The sequence below is a fragment of the Podarcis cretensis genome (genome assembly GCF_951804945.1).
Source record: "Podarcis cretensis genome assembly, chromosome: 8".
Lineage (NCBI taxonomy): Eukaryota > Metazoa > Chordata > Lepidosauria > Squamata > Lacertidae > Podarcis > Podarcis cretensis.
The window spans coordinates 4,766,566-4,788,224 of record NC_137177.1 but is presented as its reverse complement, the minus strand read 5'-3'; the positions used below and the strand labels follow the sequence as shown (position 1 = coordinate 4,788,224).

Genomic DNA, 21,659 nt, shown 5'->3' with positions numbered 1-21,659 from the left:
GAAACGGAACTGTTAGAGCCTAAGACTAAGGTACTTTCAAAAATGTATAACTTGCTGTTGAAGTGGAATACACAAGATGAAACGGTTAAATCGGCTATGATAAAGTGGGCACAAGACACTGGATATAATATTATGTTTGAGGACTGGGAGAGGTTGTGGACCACTGGGTTGAAGTTTACTGCATGTACTGTTTTGAAAGAAAATGTTATGAAAATGATCTATAGATGGTATATGACCCCAGTCAAACTCGCAAAAATATACCACTTGTCTGATAACAAATGTTGGAAATGTAAAGAAAATGAAGGAACATTCTTTCACCTCTGGTGGACTTGCCCTAGAGTGAAGGCTTTCTGGGAAATGATATATAATGAGTTGAAAAAGGTATTTAAGTATACCTTCCCTAAGAAACCAGAGGCCTTCCTTTTGGGTATTGTCGGCCAGAACGTGTTAAAGAAGGACCGAACATTTTTTATGTACGCAACAACAGCAGCAAGGATACTTGTCGCGAGGCATTGGAAAACTCAAGATCTACCCACACTGGAAGAATGGCAGATGCAACTGATAGACTATATGGAACTGGCTGAGATGACTGGCAGAATCCGAGACCTGGGAGAGGAGACGGTGGAAGAAGATTGGAAGAAATTCAAGATTTATCTACAAAAATATTGTAAATTGTATGAATGTTAAGAAGGATGCGAGAGTATAAATAACTGGGCACCATTAAGCTAGATGAAGTGAAATATGAAGATAAGCTAAATTTAAGAAAGGATAAAAATTTTTGGAAGTTCTAGGTTATATTTAAATCTTTCATGATTTGAATAAAGGATAGTTAAAAATCAGAGATATAATTTTGGAAAACTAGATAACAAGAATAGAAATAAGGGGATAAATTTGCTGGAAAATTTTTTATAACAGGAACGCAGGAGCGGGAGATGTGAGGGAGTCCAAAGAAGTGAAGAGAACTATGTTAAGAGATGTTATATTGTATTGTTTATTGGCACTGTAATTTTAAACAAAATTGTTAATAAAAATTATTTAAAAATAAAATAAAATAAAGAAGAATGAAAAGTGTTTAATGGGTGAAAATTGTGTACATTTGAAAACGTTGGCAGCATTAAGATAAATTCAAAGGGTAAATAAGTTTTGATGGATGTTATAGTGGAATACTGAATGGCTTAGTTTATGTAAAATATGCATTTATGGCATGCAAATGGAACCATGGAAGGAGAAGAGGGGAAGTCATTGATATTTGAAGGTTGTTGAAATGAATAGTCTAAAATGTAAAATACAAGAACTTCATAAAAATTATATATATAAAGAAACATCACTGCCCCCCCAACTCCAACTCTGCAATTCTATGATGTGATACTTGATTGCGATGGGAAATTCGATGCAACAAAATACCAACGGTGGGAATTGCAAAGGATGACATTATTAAATTCCTATGCCACCCTTCATCTGAAGATCAAAAGGCGGTTTGCACTTTAATAACAGAAAAACACACACCATCATAACGTACGAAAAAGATAATCTGAGTTATCAGGTTCTTTGATCTTAATTTCATTGCTCCTACCATCTCCACAGAAGGACACTGACAGCTCCGGCTCACCTGGGATTAATCTTTAACGAAAGGCCCAGATCGCATTTCTTGGCCCAGAAGCTTCTGTTGCTCAACCCTAATTGCTCAAGGTAATACTTCTTCTCGGATTAAACGGACTCACCCTTCTCTTCCAGATTTCACCCTGTTTTGGCAGGACTAGAAAGTTGTTGTGAGGCCGCCCAGGGTGGCTGGGGCAACCCAGTAAGATGTGTGGGGTATAAATAGTGAGATTATCATTATGGAACGGGACATCCCTATTTTCATCAGAGAAATGTTGGGGTATGGTTACCAGATGTCCCCGTTTCCAGGGGACAGTCCCCCGATTTACAAATCTGTCCCTGGACAAAATCCATCCCCGGAATGTCCCTGGATTTCATTTAATGTCCCCGGATGTATGTTTGAAGACAAATGGGAACTGGGGACACCCAGCGCATCAACTGGGGGAACCACTGACCCCCCCGTGACCCAAATCAAGTCAGGAGCAAGAGCGCCCGGCCACCCGGCCAACTGCCCAGTGGCACTCTGGGGCCAGGAAAACCCCAGAGCCGATGCAGGGAGAAGGAGGGGAGGACAAGGAGAAGGAAGAGAGAGAAAGAGGAAGGAGAAAAAAGAGGGGAGTCCCGACCTTGCTGCACCACTGCCACTGCCGACGCTGAGGAGAGGTAAGAGAGCTCCGGGATGGCAAGGGCATGTGGCTGAGCCCAGGTGGATCCGAGCCTACTCCACGGCAGCTAGCATTCCAAGAAAGCAGGCTGGGACCCAGAGGAAGGCCACGCAACAGAGGAGACCACAGAACAGAAGATATTACTTCTTAATTTTTTTAAAAAGCAGCTTTTTAAAAATAACTTTTTTGCCGCAGCGAGGCTTCTTACGGGGTCCTTGCCGCGGGATCACATTCATCCAGTGCTTTACCAACTGCACTGGCTCCCGGTGGAGTACAGGGTCAGGTTTAAGGTGCTGGTTTTGACCTTTAAAGCCCTTCACAGCCTAGGACCCTTGCACCAATGGACTACCTCTCCCGGTATGCCACACAGAGGACATTAAGGTTCATAAATAGCAACGCCCTAGAGGTCCCGGGCCCTAAAGAGGTGAGATTAGCCTCAACCAGAGCCAGGGCCTTTTCAACACTGGCCCCAGCCTGGTGGAACACTCTGTCTCATGAGACCAGGGCCCTGCAGGATCTGATTTCTTCCTGTAGTGTCTGCAAGACAGAGCTGTTCCGCCTGGCCTTTGGCTTAGAATCAGTCTGACCGTTATGTTTCCCTCCCTTTATGTGATCTATGGGCTACTTTTAAAATGAGGCTGAATTTTAAATTGCATTTTAACCTGTATTTTAAATTGGGGTCGTCCCACATTATGTTTTTACTGTAATTTTTACTGGTGTTAGCCCAGCTCTGGCCGGGGACAGCGGGGTATAAATAAGTTATTATTATTATTATTACTATTCTCTTTAAAAAAAAAAGTGTCCCCAATTCTTTGAAAAAAATCTGGTAACCTTATGTTGGAGGATATGCCATCCGGGCCAGTAGGTATCAATAGCAATCAACCGGAATGGGAAACTTGCAAAGTCAGAGGGGATGTGAGCCACACTTGGAGAGCTCCATGGGCTGCTTCACAGATACCTCTGTCCACACAGCCAGGCACTGCCCCCCCCCGATTGCCCTGACTGTCAAGTCCGACTGGGCAATTAATTCCACAGTTGCCCAGACTGGAACCATCAGCTAGTCAGCTGTTTAGCGAGGGTTTAAGTCATGAAAAGGAAGATTTCCCCAGCTGATTATGCTTCCCTTTTCTTTTTTTAAATAATATTTATTAAAGTTTCAACAATTACAGAAAGAAAAAATAAACATACCACATTAAACAAAAACAAAACAACACGCCACAATATAAAAAAGAGGAAAAAACAACAACAGAGAAATAAGGCCCATTAAACAAAAACAAAAACGCAAAACAGAAAATGCATCAGATCTCCTCATGACCATTCTTTCATTAGCTTATTTCCTTGACCTCCTCACACCTCCCTTTTTTGTATTCTAGGTCTATTATCTATTTCAGCAAATCCTTTCCCTCTTTTAAAATTGTTGTCCTGTAAATTGTCTTAATATAATGTAGCTTTATTTTTCCTCCTTTCACCAATTAACAGTCAGTTATTCCCAAATCCTTTATATCCTTCCTGCTAGAATCATATAATATTATTCCAACATCCTTCTAACAGATATTAATTTTACAGTGTTTCTGTAAATAGTCTTTAAATTTCCTCCAATCTTCCTCCACCGACTCTTCTCCCTGGTCTCGGATTCTGCCAGTCATTTCCGCCAGTTCCATATAGTCCATCACCTTCATCTGCCATTCTTCCTGGGTGGGTAAATCTTGTGTCTTCCAATACTTTGCAATAAGTATTCTTGCTGCTGTTGTAGCATACATAAAGAAAGTTCTGTCCTTCTTTGGCACCAATTGGCCGACCATGCCCAGGAGAAAGGCCTCTGGTTTCTTCAGAAAGGTATATTTAAATACCTTTTTCATTTCATTATAGATCATCTCCCAGAAGGTCTTAATCCTTGGGCACGTCCACCAAAGGTGAAAGAATGTACCTTCGGTCTCTTTACATTTCCAACATTTATTATCGGGCAGATGATAGATTTTTGCAAGCTTGACTGGTGTCATGTACCACCTGTATATCATTTTCATTATTGTCAGGGGCTCAGGAGCAGAGGCACAGGGAAGAGAGGAGATGGAGAGCGAAGGGGAAGAATCCGAGGGGAGCGTAGGAGAAGAGGACAGTGGACCGAGGGATTCCATGAGCCTTTCCAGCGAATCGGAAGATTCACAGAAGGGGGCGCCAGTGGCCAGGGGTAGGGGGTTCCCAAGGGGAACGCCCCAGGAGCAAGGGGGCAGCAGGGACTCCCAGAGCAGTAGCTGGAAATCAGGACCAGCTTCCCCACCAGAGCAGAGTGGGGGGGGGAAGAGTCCCAAGGATCGGGGCCAGTGCATTCCCCACCAGGGAGAGAAGATAAGGCAGGGCTGACCACGCCTCCATCAGAAAGTCGGACAACGGAGGAGAGGTCAGATCCGGCCAGTGTCCCGGAAGAGGGAAGCAGTGACCGAAGTAGTGTAACGGTTAGGAGAAAGGTCACTGGGTTGGCGTGAGAGGCAAGTTCAAATGTACAGGAGCGCGGGACAGCAGAGAATGAGGATTGGGAACCGGGTCCTAAAGCCCGCCAGAGGGAGGGGGAGGAGCTAAGCGACTCAGCGTCGGAAGAGTCCAGAAAGGGCAATGCCCCAGCGGGCAGGAGGACCCAGAGGAGGAGAGAGCAGCGTAAAAGGTGGAGCAGGGCTAGGATCTTAAACTGGTGTCATAGGGGAGGAGACTCAGACGGGACTTCGCCGATCTAGGGTTTAAGACGTAGGGCTGCACGCTGTGGCTTTGAAATGGAAACTGAACTTCAATAAAGACTTTTGTACATTACTACAGCCTAGCGTTGGTCCTCTGTGAGCTGGGACCTAGAGGCAGCTCTGACAATTATATTCTCTCTTAAGGCATTGCATGCCGTAAACTTCATACCTGTGGTCCATAACTGTTCCCAGTCAGCCATCATGATATTATGTCCAACGTCTTGTGCCCATTTACCCAGCTGATTATGCTTCCCAAACCTCTTTTATCTAATCCCAGATGCTGACTCACTTTCCAAATGATGAGGGAAAAGGTGGGTGGGGGACAAATTGACTCCCCTTCCCCATTCTAGAGAAATTATGCTGGCCTGTCGCCTTCTGGCAATGGAATCCAAGATGGGCCACCTGTGCCACAGTTGGAAGACCTCTGCCAACTGCGGAAGAATGGCAGATGAAGATGATGGACCTTATGGAGCTAGCTGATCTCACTGGAAGAATCCGCGACCAGAAAGAAGAGGAATATCAAGAAGATTGGAAGAAATTTAAAGACTATTTGAATAAATATTGTAATATTAAAAATTAGAAGTTCCCTGAAAGTACCAAACAGGCCTAGGATTAAATTAGGAGTTAGTTAAATAAATGAGATTTAGAATGTTAAGAAAAGTTAGGAAATCTGATTATAATAGGAATATTGTCTTTGAATAATGATATTGGAAAACTCTTACATTCAGATACAAGGAAATTCAGATGGGAGGGACTAGAGGAAGTTAAACAATATGTTTATGAGGTTGGAAGTTTAATTAACTAACTAATTTGTGTTGTTTATGTGTTTGTTGTTATATTTTCTGTTTTTATTCGTTTTATTTGCTCTATTTGTTCTTTTATTTTTGTTTTACTTGTTTTACAGTATTTGTATGAAACTCAATAAAAATTATGGGGGGGGGGAAGATGGCCACCTCTGCCTGCCCCTGGTATTTTGAGCCATGGCTTGGCTGTAGTTACTGAATGGGGTGCAGAATCAAAGAATCGTAGCATTGTAGAGTTGGGAGGGACCCCTAAGGGTCATCTAGTCCAACCCCCTGAAATGCAGGAATATCAGCTAACACATCCCTGGCAGGGGCCACTCCAATCTATACTAAAGACCCTCCAAGGAAGGAGAGTCGACCCCCTCCCAAGGGAGTCCATCCCATGGTCGAACAGCTCTTTAGTCAGACTCTCCTTTCTTGTAACTTGAAGTCACTGGTTCGAATCTTACCCCCCAAAGCAGGAGAAAAGGAGCTTGCTCCACCTTCCACTGGACAGCCCTTCAGATATTTGAAGATGGCTTCACAACTGCTGGCTCCGAATAAAGTCCATGTCTCGAACTGTACTCTGGCTGTTTTGCAGTGACCCCCTGCAAGAGGCCCTGGGTTTCACAGGTGTTTGGGGTCGCTGGCTTGGCCGTGAATGATGACAGGTCTGGCGTTTCGCTCAAGTGCAAAACTCAACCATTTAAGTTACCCCTGGAAAGAGAGAGAGAGAGAGAGAGGGAGAGAGAGGTTGTCTCTTACCTTTTCCAGAGATCGGTGCATTTCTTTGGGGTCTAACTGGAAGAGGTTGCCTACGAAAGGCAGCGGGGCTGGGCCGGGGGGCATCTTCCCATTTTTCCTGCCCCCCCTTTTCCCATTCAGGTACAAAACCAGGCAGGAGAGGCAGAGCAGCAGCAACGCTGGGGTGGTTGCCCCGCTGAGGTCCATGGCTGCAGAGAGAGGATGAACTGGACTTTCCGCTCTGCACTAAATATATAGGTGTGTATATATTTCCCCCTGTATTTTACTCCTGAAGTTTATGGCTGTTTACGGTCCTGCTCAGGGCTGGAGCCGTCTCTCCCCCGCAAGGCTGTAGGGAAGGTCTGGCAGGGAGCCACGCAGCCCGTCCGGGTTTCCTGCCCTCCAGCAGTACGTTGTTGTAAATCAGATAAGCCGGTGGCGAAAGGCACCCAACTCCAGCTTCAGCTCTCTCTCTCTCTCGACTTTGAGAAATATTCGTTTACATTCCCAGCTTCCAGCTGCCAAAGCAGGATTTTTGAGTCATGCACACTTTGCAAGTTACGGCTCGTGATGTCCTGATAGACTTCTGGTTTTCATTTCCCTTGGCTTTCCACTCCCCAGTTTCCCCATTTTAGCCCCATTTCACAGGCCCCGCCCAGACCCTGGAAAGCTTAAGAACACCAGGAGAACCTGACTTATAATGTCTGGTTTCAACTGATTTTTCAAATGCTTAGCTCAATCTTTTAGATAAGTTCATAAAGATACCAACAAAAGGTAGGTTCGGTGTTATTCACAATACCGAGAGATGCTAGTGGAGTTGTAGATAGATGTTAATGAAGTCCAAGTAATCAAGAGGCCGCTGTTCGCCCCCAATGGGGCCCTTTTACTGGGGCTTGTAGGTAGCACATTCCCAAGATAGTTTTCCATTTCAAAGTCTTGATACGTATATTGATATTCAATCTTATAGAGAATATTCTTTCTTGGCTTAAGGGCCTCATCAGGGGCGAAAAGCAGCCTCTTGATTACTCGGACTGCCAGGGTGAAACAGGTGCAAAACACTGGCACCCTGTCACCTACAACTTCATTAACATCTGTCTACAACTCTATTATCAGAGTTGGCAATGCTTCAGAAACCACAGGAAGGGAGACACAATCCTGTATCGCCTTGAGATTTTAATGGAAGGCGGCATTCAAAACACATTATGCAAGAACGTGGTGTTGCAAAGGAAGATATTCATCTCAGTTTGCCTAAGGCTTTCTGAGTTACACACATCCCTCTGAAGCGATAGTTTGCAGAGGTTGCGGCGCACAGTTAAACTGTGGAACTCCCTGCCACAGGAGGCAATCTGGCCACCAACTTGCGTGGCATTAAAAGAGGACTGGACCAATTCATGGAGGAAGAGAGGGCTGTCTGTGCCTCCTAGCCAGGGTGGGCTCTGCTCTGCTTGCGCAGTTGGAGGCAGCAAAGCCACAGAATCTCAGTTGCTGGAAACCCCAGGAGGGGAGAGGCTCTTGTGGTCGGATCCTGCTTGTGGGCTCCCCTTTCGGGCGTCTGCTAAAGAAGGCTGGGCTAGAGGGGCCCTTGGCCTGACCCACCAAGCTCTTCTTATGTCCTTGTTTGTTGGCTTTTAATCTTTGCAGCCGTAATACACTTTTCACGGATCATTAAGGGTTTATTTTCTTTGGAGGTTTGCATCTGTTGAATATTGCATTGATCCTACTTGTTGTTCGTCCTTCGAGAGAGAGGGATTTCAGGGCAGGTGTGGCACCTGAGCTTTGCAAATGGTGCTGCACAACACACACACCCCTTTTTGGACATGTCCCAAATCCAGGGCTTACCTGGGACGGGGCTCAGGTTACCCCACACCTGCCCCTGTCTTGGCCTCCCACCAAAAGACGGGGAGATTATCTCCAAGCTGAGCAAACAGACAGCAAGGCGAGGCCTCCATTGTCCATGGCAGAACACAGCCTCACCCTTGATGAAGCTACCAGGAAGCGGCCCTGATGCCCCCAACCAGGAAAGACCCCTCTGCCCTTTCCCTGCCGGCCCCAGGTGAGAAGAAGCACGTAGACAAGGACTTAGCCCCTTCTCCACCCCCCCAAAGCCCAAGGGCTCACCTCTTGCATTTTGAGCAGGAAGCTGTCAATGAAGTCACGAGGGCAGCTGGGGTCGAAGGTCGCCTGGTGCTCCTTGACCATTTCCAGAATGAAGAGGTGCAACTTCTCAAAATTGGCGAAAAGTTGCTTGTGAGGTCCAGGCAGGTAGCGCAGGATGTGGGGGAAAGTGTTGTACAACTAGGGAGGGAGGAGAAGACAAAAGATGGAAGGCCCCAACCCTGCAAGTACTCGCTTGTGCGAGAGGGCAAGTGTTTCAGGGAGAGTCTCCCTTCCACAATCCATCTTAAAAACAAAATCCCCAGGCATGTCAAAATGGGAAAGCAGAGATGTTTTTGAGAAATAAACGAATGAATCGAGAAATGCCATTCCATCAGAAGAGACTTGCTTCCACTTTGCTGAGAAAATACACAAGGGAGGACTTTACTAGGCTCCAGGGGAAGGAGGGAAGGAAGGAAGGAAGGAAGGAAGGAAGTAAAGAAGGAAGGAAAGTCCTGGATTTGTGTTGGGAATACTGCAGTTGAAAGCTCAACAACATTGCCAAAATAAGCTCAACAACCCTTCTGTCCGGGTTTTCACTTTCTGAAATATAGGTAAAGGGACAACTGACCATTAGGTCCAGTCGTGACCGACTCTGGGGTTGTGGCACTCATCTCGCTTTACTGGCCGAGGGAGCCGGCATACAGCTTCTGGGTCACGTGGCCAGCATGACTAAGCCACTTCTGGCGACCCAGAGCAGCGCACAGAAACACCGTTTACCTTCCCGCCGGAGCGGTACCTATTTATCTACTTGCACTTTGACGTGCTTTCAAACTGCTAGGTGGGCAGGAGCAGGGACCGAGCAACGGGAGCTCACCCCATTGCAGGGATTCGAACCGCCGATCTTCTGATCAGCAAGCCCTAGACTCTGTGGTTTAACCCACAGCGCCACCTGCGTCCCTATATTCTGAAATATAGCAGCCCTAAGTTTTCCAATCTTATTGACCCAAACACTGCAAGATCTGCTAACACCCAGCAGGTCCTTCCTCCTCAGTTTATTCAGCCGAGAAGAAAGTGCTGGCCACGGACGGTGGCGAAACAAAGGTCTCTTGGCAGACATTCGAGAGACTTTGTTGTGCTGAGCGCAATGCTGAAGAGAAGAATAAGCCTTGGGACAAACTTGGCTGTCCTAGTTTCTCTTGGCTGCCTCTGCAAGCCATGTAGTGGGCTCCAAAGCTTATTTCTGGGTCGCCTCCTGCCTTTAGGTGATCCCCAGTTATTATAACTATTCTACTTTATTACATTCAAATCCCACCTCTTCTTCCAAGAAGCTCAAAGTAGTGCACATGGCTCTCTGCTCCTCATTTTATCCTTACAACAACCCTGTGAGGTCGAGAGACTATGTATGGCCCAAAATCACTGAGTTTCATGGTGTGGGGAGTGGGGAGACGAGCCCTGGTCTCCCAGCCCTCTAACCATTATGCCATTGAGTGATTTGCCTTCAGCTTTGTTCGATTGTTAGAAATGGGCATTCCTGTCCGTTTCCTTTCCGTTTCTTGGTTTCTCTTGTTGTTGCGCAAGTTATTTGGCTGGATTGCTGCACTGCAAAGTTCAGAAGAGAGCAACTTTCCAACAATGGCTCTGTGTTCATGGGTCGTTTGGGAAAGTGTGAATTCTGTCCTTTGCATGTGAGCTGCGTTGAATTCCCCGCCCCCAGCTCATGTCACCAGCTCTCTGATGCCTGGTGTTTGAAGGATTCCCGGGGCCAAAGGGCAGGGGCTTGCCAGACGACTGAGCCCCAGCACCTGCCTGTTTAATAACGGAGTGCCCAGCTCAGCTCAGTCCATGGAAGCAGAACTCTCCATGAGATTTGGGCCGCAGAGCTTGTAGAACAAATGCGTTGTCATGCCAGGATCTGTGGCAATTGAATCCTGATGCTCATTTTAGCCAAATGTGGGGAGGGGAGCTGTTTTTCTGAGCCGTCTGTACAGAGCCACAAATTCCACCCTTTCGCCTGAAATCCTCAACTTACAAAATGCACCCAACCTGCGGCAATGTTCGAGACTGTTTATATGATGTTGGGAAACCAGTGTTACAAACACTTAATAAAACTTAATAACAATAGATCTAGCTTTGGGCCAAAGGGGCTGAGCATGCAGTGAGAAAATCCATTACTCTGTTGCCTAATTGCACTGGTTAATGATGAACGAATTGGGGAGTTCACTGAGGGATCACGAGGCTTGCAGGCATTTAGTCCCACATGGGACTGGGAAAGATGTCTTCTGCGCGGCAGAGAACCAACCAACCAACCAACCAATATGTGGTGGCGCTGTGGGTTAAACCACAGAGCCTAGGATTTGCTGATCAGAAGGTTGGCAGTTCGAATCCCCACGACGGGGTGAGCTCCCGTTGCTCGGTCCCTGCTCCTGCCAACCTAGCAGTTCGAAAGTACACCAGTGCAAGTAGATAAATAGGTCCTGCTCTGGCGGGAAGGTAAACAGCGTTTCTGTGCGCTGCTGTGGTTCACCAGAAGCTGCTTAATCATGCTGGCCACATGACCCGGAAGCTGTACGCCGGCTCCCTCGGCCAATAAAGCAAGATGAGCGCCACAACCCCAGAGTCTGTCACGACTGGACCTAATGGTCAGGGGTCCCTTTACCCTTTACCTTTATCCTGCCTTTGTCCCCGAGGAGCTCAAGTCTGAGTCCATGGTTCTCTGCCTCCTATTTAATCCCACAACAACCCTGTGAGGTAGGCCAGGCTGAGAGAGACAGGGCCTTCAAGGTCACCCATTGAGCTTCCTGGCCAAACGGGGGTTTGAACCTTGGTCTCTCCTGGGTTCTAGTCCTACTCTCTATCTACTAATAAATAATAATAAAATTTTATTTATACCCCACCCTTCCCAGTTCAGAAACCAGGCTCAGGGCGGCTAACAACAAATTTAAAACACTTAATTGTAAAAGCAGCATAAAATACAGTATAAAAACATGAATAACAATAAAATTCAAAGTTCAGAAATCAATTTGGGGGAAATCCATCTAATAAGCATTAGATAATCCATAGGGCTAGCTGGCTGAATTAGCCCTACTTGGGCCACCGAGGAGGCCAAGGGAGAATTAGTTGTGGGGTCTCAGAGCGGGTGATCTTCATAAAAGGGGGAGGGGGAAGGAAGAGAAGGGAAATAAAAGATCAGGCTGAATTCAAATTAAGGGCCAGGCGGAATAGCTCTGTCTTACAGGCCCGACAGAAGGAGATTAAATCCTGCAGGGCCCTGGTCTCATGGGACAGAGCATTCCACCAGATTGGAGCCATCACTGAGAAGGCCCTGGCCCTGGCGGAGGATAATCTGACTTCCTTATGGCCCGGGACCTCTAAACTGTGGTTATTCATGGACCTTAAGGTCCTCTGTGGGGCAGACCAGGAGAGGCGGTCCCGTAAATGCAAGTGCCCTAAGACATAAAGGGCTTTAACCACTGCATTACACTCTCTCCCTCTGTTTGCATTCCTCCCCAGTTCACCAGAAGGGTAGAGCAAGGCACCAGAGGACGGACGCCGCTTTGGCCTGGGGCTCACCAGCAGACATTTCTGGACGCTCTTCCTCAGCAGCCCCACCTACAGCGCCTTGCAGTAGCCAAACCAAGAAGTTGCCGTTAGTACACGAACCTGGCCGGAAAATCCAACCATGTGCAAGAATGTTGCCCCCCACCTTTGAATCACAGCCGCAGAAGATGTCTACAAGTGTCAATCACCCGGGGGCAGGTGGTGTTGGCAGATGCAAAGCAGGAGGGGAGGGGAAAGTGCAGAGTCGCCCCCCCCCTGCTCCCACCTCCCATAGGTCAGCGGGGGGGGGGGGGTGAGCAGATAGTTTGCATCCCTGGTTCAATTCCTGGAGAGGCCTGGGAAGGACCCTGAAACCCGAGAGAGCTGAGAAACCCAGCCAGATGGGTGGGGGGGGGGTATAAATAAATTATTATTATTACTGGAAATCAGAAGAAGTACCAACATTGAAAGATCGGCAACATAAATTTTTTGAAATGATTGAATTAGCAAAAATGACAGCAACAATTAGAATGCAATCCAATCAAAATCTCAAACAGGAATGGAAATGTGTAGAAGAATACATGACCAAAAGATGCTCCAACAAGAATTTTTTTGATATGTATAGACTGATTTCACAAAGTTAAGCTAAGCTAAGCTAAGCAGATATATAAGATTGAATGTTTAATTATTAAGATACAAAAATACAATCTCAATAATAAAGTTACAAAATAATAACAAGGAAGTCATGCACGGGTGGAAGGAGGGCACAGGACAAGAAATAAGAAATGGATAAATGTTGGTACATAATGAAATGTGAAAATGTCAATTTACGAATATAATCTATATGTATCATTATGTAAGGATTTCATATATGTATTGCAACATTAAGGTAAAGGTAAAGGTACCCCTCCCCATATGGGCCAGTCGTGTCCGACTCTAGGGTTGTGCGCTCATCTCACTTAAGAGGCTGGGAGCCAGCGCTGTCCGGAGACACTTCCGGGTCACGTGGCCAGCGTGACAAAGCTGCTCTGGCGAGCCAGCACCAGCGCAGCGCACGGAAACGCCGTTTACCTTCCCGCTATAAAGTGGTACCTATTTATCTACTTGTACTTAGGGGTGCTTTCAAACTGCTAGGTGGGCAGGAGCAGGGACCGAACGACGAGAGCTCACCCCGCCGTGGGGATTCGAACCGCCGACCATACGATTGGCAAGTCCTAGGCACTGAGGTTTTACCCACAGTGCCACCCGCGTCCCACATTGCTACATTAATAATAAATAAATGGGGAAAATAAATTATTATTATTATTATTATTATTATTATTATTACTGCCGGTCAGCTCAGACCAAACTGAGCTGGATGGCCTAGGGGCCTGACTCAATCCTCTTGTGTGCCTCAATACATGGCAGAGAGTGTGCCAGTTCCACTCGAACCAGGGGCGAATCTTTTTTTCAGCTTGAGGGTCATAGAATCAAAAGAGTTGGAAGGGACCCTGAGGGTCATCTAGTCCAACCCCTGTAATGCAGGAATCTCGGCTAAAGCATCCGTGGCAGATGGACACTGAGCTTAAAAACCTCCAAAGAAGGAAAGCCCGCAGCCTTCCAAGGGAGTCAATTTTGCTGCCAAACAGCTTTTGCTGTCAGAAAGTTCCTCCTAATGTTTAGTCAGAATCTGCTTTCTTGCAACTTGGAGCCATTGCCTCAGGTCCTACCTTCCAGAGCAGGAGGAAACAAGCTTATTCCCTCTTCCATGTGGCAGCCCTAAGGATATTTGAAGATGGCTCTCGTATCCCCTCTCAGTCTCCTTTTTTTCAGGCTAAACATACCCAGCTCCTTCAACCATTCCTCATCAGGCTTGGCTTCCTGACCCTTGATCATCTTGGTTGCCCTCCTCTGCCCACCTTCCAGCTTATCAACATCCTTATAATATAATAATAATAATAATAATAATAATAATAATAATAATAATTTATTATTTATACCCCGCCTATCTGGCCGGGCTTCCCCAGCCACTCTGGGCGGCTTCCAACAAAATAATAAAATACCGTAATGCATCAAACATTAAAAGCTTCCCTAAACAGGGCTGCCTTCAGATGTCTTCTAAAGGTCTCGTAATTGTTGTTCTCTTTGACATCTAGTGGGAGGGTGCTCCACAGAGCAGGAGCCACCACCGAGAAGGCCCTCTGTCTGGTTCCCTGTAACTTGGCTTCTCGCCGCGAGGGAACCGCCAGAAGGCCCTTGGCACTGGACCTCAGTGTCCGGGCAGAATGATGGGGGTGGAGATACTCCTTCAGGTATACTGGACCGAGGCCATTTAGGGCTTTAAAGGTCAGCACCAACACTTTGAATTGTGCTCGGAAATGTACTGGGAGCCAATGTAGGTCTTTCAAGACCAGTGTTATGGTGGTCGCTGCAGCCATTCCCAGTCACCAGTCTAGCTGCTGCATTCTGGATTAGTTGTAGTTTCCGGGTCACCTTCAAAGGTAGACCCACATAAAGCACATTGCAGTAGTCCAAGTGAGAGCTGACCAGAGTATGCACCACTCTGGCGAGACAGTCTGCGGGCAGGGAGGGTCTCAGCCTGCGTACCAGGTGGAGCTGGTAAACAGCCGCCCTGGACACAGAATGGACCTGGGCCTCCATGGACAGCTGTGAGTCCAAAATGACTCCCAGGCTGCGCACCTGGTCCTTCAGGGGCACAGTTACCCCATTCAGGACCAGGGAGTCCTCCACACCCGCCCGCCTCCTGTCCCCCCAAAACAGTACTTCTGTCTTGTCAGGATTCAACCTCAGTCTGTTAGCCACCATCCATCCTCCAACCGCCCCCAGACACAAAGGACCTTCACCGCCTTCACTGGTTCTGAGCCTTCTTAAATTGTGGTGTCCAGAACTGGACACAGGATTCCAAGTGTGGTCTGACCAAGGCAGAATAGATTGGGACTTTGACTTCCCTTGATTTGAACACAAGACTTCTGTGGATGCAGCCTAGAATAGAATTTTCTCTTTTTGTTGCTGCATCACACTGTTGACTCATGTGAAGCTAAAGGACCCCTGACCATTAGGTCCAGTCGTGGCCGACTCTGGGCTTGCGGCGCTCATCTCGCTTTATTGGCCGAGGGAGCCGGCGTACAGCTCCTGGTTCATGTGGCCAGCATGACTAAGCTGCTTCTGGCAATCCATAGCAGCGCACGGAAACATCGTTTACCTTCCCGCCAGAGTGGTCCCTATTTATCTACTTGCACTTTGATGTGCTTACGAACTGCTAGGTTGGCAGGAGCAGGGACCGAGCAACAGGAGCTCACCCCGTCGCGGGGATTCGAACCGCCGACCTTCTGATCGGCAAGTCCTAGGCTCTGTGGTTTTACCCACAGTGCCAGTGGTCCACTAAGACCCCTAGATCCTTTTCACATGTACTGCTAGTAAGCCAGATGTCCCCCATCATATATTTGTGCATCTGTTTCTTCCTGCCGAAGTGCAGAACCTGACATGTTGAGCTCCCTCATGCCAGTGTATGGATTAGAGACGTTCCTGGGATATAATAGAAACTCTGGGTGAGGTTTTATCCTCAGTTAACATGGGCTTAACTGGAACCTGAAGCCTCGCCCTTGTGGCAAGCCCCAGCTGCTACGCTGAGTTGCTGATCTCTAACACATACAACCAGGGCCGGCCCAAGACATGTGGGCACCTGAAGAAAACTGTGAAGTGGTGACTCCCCACTCCTGTCAGGGCCAGTTCAGCTGCAGGTCAGTGCAGAGACTCAGAAATGAGCAGCAAAGTGGATTCTCTCTATTTAAGGAAACAGAATACAAAGAGAGAAACCTACAGATGACTGGCTCCCAGTAATGAGGTTGTCAGAACTGATGATTGAAGTGGGTCTATGTTATGTACTGAGTTGAATAGGATCCAAAATGCAGCAGTCTGATTGGTCCTAGAACAATAGGATTCAGAATGCAGCAGTCTGATTGGTCCTAGAACAATAGCGTCCAGAATGCAGCAGTCTGATTGGTCCACAGGAGCCACCCAATCCAGCTCCAGATGGAAGTGAATCCGCAACCTGATTGGCCTGCAGGTGAATCCTGGAATTAGCCAATCATGTGGGGCCCATTGTGTAAATAATGTATATAAAGCAAACATTCTGGGGGAACTTCCATTCCCCATTACTATGAGCTGAATAAAGAGCATGAAATCCACACTCGACTCCGAGTATATTTAAGTCTAGAAAACCAGTTTCCTCCAAGAGCACCTGGATCTGGTCCACAAGCTCCTGCTCAAGAACCTTGCCCAAGAAAGGCAATTTCCCAGGAATGGAGGAAGGTGGGATTGCTACATTTCAAGAAATAAAAATCCAGACACAAAAAGTTGTTGAGCTTTCTTTGGGGAAATCACCCAGCCCTACAGGAGCCCTACAGGAGGGACAGCCTGTGCCGTGTGGCTTTTACCCAACCTGACCCAGCTGCCTCTGCTTTTGTAGCTGGAGTCAGTGGCGTAGCGTGGGTTGTCAGCACCCGGGGCAAGGCAAGTAATTTGCGCCCCCTAACCCGGGGCAAGGCAAGTAATTTGCGCCCCTAACCCCTAACCTGCTGCTGCTGCCAGCTTCTTCTTGCTGCTGCCTGGGCTGGGGTATTTACGGTAAGGTAGCCACGGCAGCGGCGGGTCCATGTCAGGTGATCTGAGGCGAGTTGCCGCTGGCGCTGCCACCCAAATGATGCCGCTTGCCCGGAGGAGGAGGAGGGCAGAGAGGTGAGGAAAATGCAACATGGCCCAGCAGCTGCAGCAGCAGCGGCGGCGGCGGGGCTGTGAGGAGGGGCTGCCTGGCGTGCCCTCCGCGGCCCTGACGCGCAGGGACCGCGGCGAGCTCTGAGAGCTGCTGCCTGCTGGACGCCTTCAGCCCGGACGCACGCACAGCTTGTCGGTTCCGAGAGACATGGGGCTCTGCTACAGCCTGCGCCCGAGGCTCTTCGGCGACTCCGGAGGCGGTGAGCGCGCCCCCCCCCAGATGTTGCGCCCGGTGCGGCCGGCCCCCCCTGCAGCCCCCACGCTACGCCACTGGCTGGAGTCAGTCTGGGTTCTGCCCTCCCAGCTCAGGTGGAAAAGGCCTGTAAGCCAATAACAGCAACAACAACAACAACAACAACAACAACAACAACAACTTATTTATACCCCACCCATCTGGCTGGGTTTTCCCAGCCACCCTGGGTGGCTTCCAACAAAATATTAAAATACAATAGTCTGTCAAACATCAAAAGCTTCCTTAAATAGGGCTGCCTTCAGATGTCTTCTAAAAGTCTGGTAGTTGCTTTTCTCTTTGACTTCTGGTGGGAGTGGAGTGGGTCATCCAGGACTCACAGCCAATGTGGTCTACCTCCCCTCCTCCCCTTCTTCCATCAGCTCCAGCCTATTTCTCAAGACAAGTTTGCTATTACATTACTTCATACATCAAACTCCAGGCAGAGGGGACATTTCTTGGCTTGGAAACCTGCTGTTGGTTTGGCATCACTGCCAAAGCTGATTCCAGATTTTCAAAAGATGCAAAACAACGCTGTTATTTTTTCTCAGAATTTCTGTTGCGTAACTGGAACGAAGTAAACACAGAGGGAAGTTAAGCAAATAGATACCATTGAGAAGCAAGTTCAGCTGAACAACTTATCAGGAGAGGAACAACATGGAGACGCGGCCAAATACTTAGCGGCTTCCCAGGGGCTCTGGGCCACGAGATGAGGGCCCAGCAGTGCCATGTGTCCCTCTGTCACGTGGCATTTCCCCAAACAGCCTTTTCTTTCGCAAGGTGCAGTCAAAGAGGTTGCCACTCAACCCAGAGCAGAAGGCAGCCAGCTTCTGGGTTTTTCTACTAAGTGTCTCCCTAGACACACATCTTTGACTTCCATTGCACAGGAGAAAACATAAGTATATTTAATTTCAGCTGGCATGTTGGGCACCCTGTACAGTGGTACCTCAGGTTAAGAACATACAGTGGTACCTCGGGTTACATACGCTTCAGGTTACAGACTCTGCTAACCCAGAAATAGTGCTTCAGGTTAAGAACTTTGCTTCAGGATGAGAACAGAAATCGTGCTCCGGCAGCACGGTGGCAGCAGGAGGCCCCATTAGCTAAAGTGGTACCTCAGGTTAAGAACAGTTTCAGGTTAAGTACGGACCTCCGAAACGAATTAAGTACTTAACCTGAGGTACCACTGTAATTTGTTCCGGAGGTCCGTTCTTAACCTGAAACTGTTCTTAACCTGAGGTACCACTTTAGCTAATGGGGCCTCCCGCTGCTGCTGCACTACTGGAGCACGATTTCTGTTCTCATCCTGAAGCAAAGTTCTTAACCCGAGATACTAGTTCTGGGTTAGTGGAGTCTGTAACCTGAAGCGTATGTAAAACCATCACCGTTTCCTTTTCCTGGTTGTTGTTTTTTAAACGCAGCCTGGGAAGCCAGACCCTCCAAGTGTCCCTATTTTCCAGGGACATCCCTGATTTAGAGAAGCTGTCCTGGTTTCTGATTTGATCCTGGAATGTTACCCTTTTCCTTAGGATGTTCCTATACTCATTGCAGAAATGTAGGAGGGTATGAAGTTATTCGGCCCCTGAGCCGCCTGAAGGCAATCCTGTACAGGGATATTGAAAAAAAAAATAACAATGCTTAATGTTTTATTATGTTTTTACATATGTTGGAAGGTGCCCAGAGTGGCTGGGGCAACCCAGTAAGATGTGTGGGGTATAAATAGTAAAATTGTCGATATGGAATGGGACGTCCCTATTTCCATCAGAGAAATGTAGGAGGGTATAGAAAGCTGAATGGGTAACCCAAATAAGGCCATATTTGTTTCTAGAGTGGCTAAAAAAGCATTGGACTTTTCCTGATTCTGTCCTGAATCAATCGGTGGAGCCGTCCTGCCTTTTCTGAGGTGTCGCTTGTAAAACCCTGAAGGAAGGGTGCTATTGTTAGGTTCCTGTTATGCCACTGTGCAGTTCTTGGAGTCACAAGACTCTGTTGACATTCCAGACTGTTGGAAGTCTCACGGGAGGCGGATGTTGATGTTACTGGCTTCCTGTTTCTTTGTCCTGTTGTTTTCTGTCTCTCACAGAGAGCAGGCGCATATTCTTTTCTGTCTTGCGTAGTTAGAAATAAAGTAGCAATGTAGCACATATTTCTGGCTCCTTCTGCTGCTGTCTGGGTACACTGCGCAATGGAGAGCATGCCTGAAGTCTCATTCAAAGGCTTAGGTCGTTAATCACCTTCGGAGGAGAGCCTGGATGGGTTCCGAAAATACGGCCGGAGGAGTAGCTATTACAGCTCGGCCGTACGGAGGCTTCGACAGTTATTCCCCACTCAGTTTGTCTATCCTGGTTCACAATGCTTTTTTTTTAAAGAGGGGGAAAAGGTGCCAGACCCCCCCCCCAATGAAGCATCCCCTCTGATGAAAATAGGGACGTCCTAGGGACGCAGGTGGCGCTTTGGTCTAAACCACTGAGCCTCTTGGGCTTGCCGATCAGAAGGTCGGTGGTTCGAATCCCTGCGACGGGGTGAGCTCCCATTGCTCGGTCCCTGCTCCTGCCAACCTAGCAGTTCAAAAGCATGTCAAAGTGCAAGTAGATAAATAGGTACCGCTCCGGCGGGAAGGTAAACGGCGTTTTCGTGTGCTGCTCTGGTTTCTCCACAAGCGGCTTAGTCCTGCTGGCCACATGACCCGGAAAAACTGTCTGTGGACAAATGCCAGCTCCCTCAGCCAGTAAAGTGAGATGAGCGCCGCAACCCCAGAGTCGTCCGTGACTGGACTTAACTGTCAAGGGTCCTTTACCTTTTTAAGGAAAAGTGGGACATTCTGGGATAAATCAGAACCTGGGATGGCTTCTGTAAATCCAGAACTGTCCATGGAAAATAAGGACACTTGGAGGGTCTGCATGAAGTTGTTAATGTAAGTGCCGCACTTTTAGTGTTTTTTTGGGGGGGAAGGTGCTAAGTACCCTTTTTATTTTTTATTTTATTTTATTTTTGTTTATTTTGTTAGAGCGTTTATTAATTTTCCAATAAAAACATCCAATTAACATTCAAATCATAATCATAATCCAATTAAAAAAAAAACTAAAATAAAAAAATCCTATTGTCTTCCAAATTTAATTCTGGTTTTACGGCTTCCCACGGCCTGAACTTCAAAGCAACTCTGAATTCTCAGTCCTGCCTCTCATGATATTTCCATATTTCCATATCCAATTTTATCTCTCCAAACTTCTTTGCCTCTGGCTCTGCGATCTTCAACGTGTCAAAAAACACGAATAATCTTTGTTAATACTATGTTCTAAGCAGACTTGTTTATACTATGTTCCCTTCAACTGCTTTTTTCTTCTTCCTCGTGCTGCTTCAGCTGACGGTACTAAGTACCCCTGAGTACCACCAGAAAAGCACTGCAGCTGAGAGGTTATTTAGTCCTTGGTGGTTTTTTTTTTGCGGGGGGGGGGTCTCCTCCCTTATAATTTTGCCTCCTCCTCCAGGGGGAAAATCTTCTACATGCAGAAGACATGTAGGGCATGAGGCAACCTGGCTGCAAAAGTTACAAGAGGAGGAGATCCTACAGATTTCCTTCAAAGAGAATTTCTGTGGATTCTCTTCATGGAATCATGGAATCTTAGAGCTGCAAGGGACCCCGAGGGTCATCCAGTCCAACGCCCTGCAGTGCAGGAATCTTAAGTGTCCATGACAGATGTCCACCCAACCTCTGCTTAAAAAAATCCACCCAAACTTTCTTTGAGCTCTTGCAGGGGTTTCCCTCCAGTTTGGGCCAGCAAAGGCTCACCCAAATTCTGTTTGTCTCATGCGTAGAAAACACAGGTCTGGGTTTTTCTTTTCTTTCCCCCCCATCCACAAGATTGTTCTAAACCTAGTAATAAGAAGAGTTTATTAAAAAAAAATCAAATCCCAAAGAGGACAGAAAAAGAAAAAAAGGAGGAAAGGCTTTCAGATAAATTCCTTTTCTTATTTTTGTATAAATCTACAAATGCCCCCCGTATAGTTAAAGCTATGGTTTTCCCAGTAGTGATGTATGGAAGTGAGAGCTGGACCATAAAGAAGGCTGATCGCCGAAGAATTGATGCTTTTGAATTATGGTGCTGGAGGAGACTCTTGAGAGTCCCATGGACTGCAAGAAGATCAAACCTATCCATTCTGAAGGAAATCAGCCCTGAGTGCTCACTGGAAGGACAGATCCTGAAGCTGAGGCTCCAAGACTTTGGCCACCTCATGAGAAGAGAAGACTCCCTGGAAAAGACCCTGATGTTTGGAAAGATGGAGGGCAGAAGGAGAAGGGGGCGACAGAAGATGAGATGGTTGGACAGTGTTCTAGAAGATATGAACATTAGTTTGACCAAAGTGCGGGAGGCAGTGGAAGACAGGAGTGGCTGGCGTGCTCTGGTCCAGGGGGTCACGAAGAGTCGGACACGACTAAACGACTAAACAACAACAACAATAAATGCCCCCAACCTAAAATGGTAATATACTGTATATTAATTTG

The 21,659-nt window shown here is 47.3% G+C and overlaps 1 protein-coding gene and 1 long non-coding RNA gene across 2 annotated transcripts in view; both read right to left on the bottom strand.

The window, feature by feature from the left end:
• Positions 1-7,001, bottom strand: part of LOC307221205 (cytochrome P450 2F5-like) — a 37,378-nt gene extending 30,377 nt beyond the window's left edge. Inside the window, exon 1 of the mRNA XM_079985583.1 lies at positions 6,541-7,001. Within this exon, the coding sequence (XP_079841709.1) occupies positions 6,541-6,726 (186 nt within the window). The 5' untranslated portion in view covers positions 6,727-7,001. The remainder of the gene's footprint in view (positions 1-6,540) is intronic.
• Positions 1-15,520, bottom strand: part of LOC307221409 — a 143,168-nt gene extending 127,648 nt beyond the window's left edge. Inside the window, exon 1 of the long non-coding RNA XR_013841378.1 lies at positions 15,200-15,520. This is a non-coding gene — a long non-coding RNA (uncharacterized lncRNA). The remainder of the gene's footprint in view (positions 1-15,199) is intronic.
• Between the last annotated feature and the right edge of the window lie 6,139 nt (positions 15,521-21,659).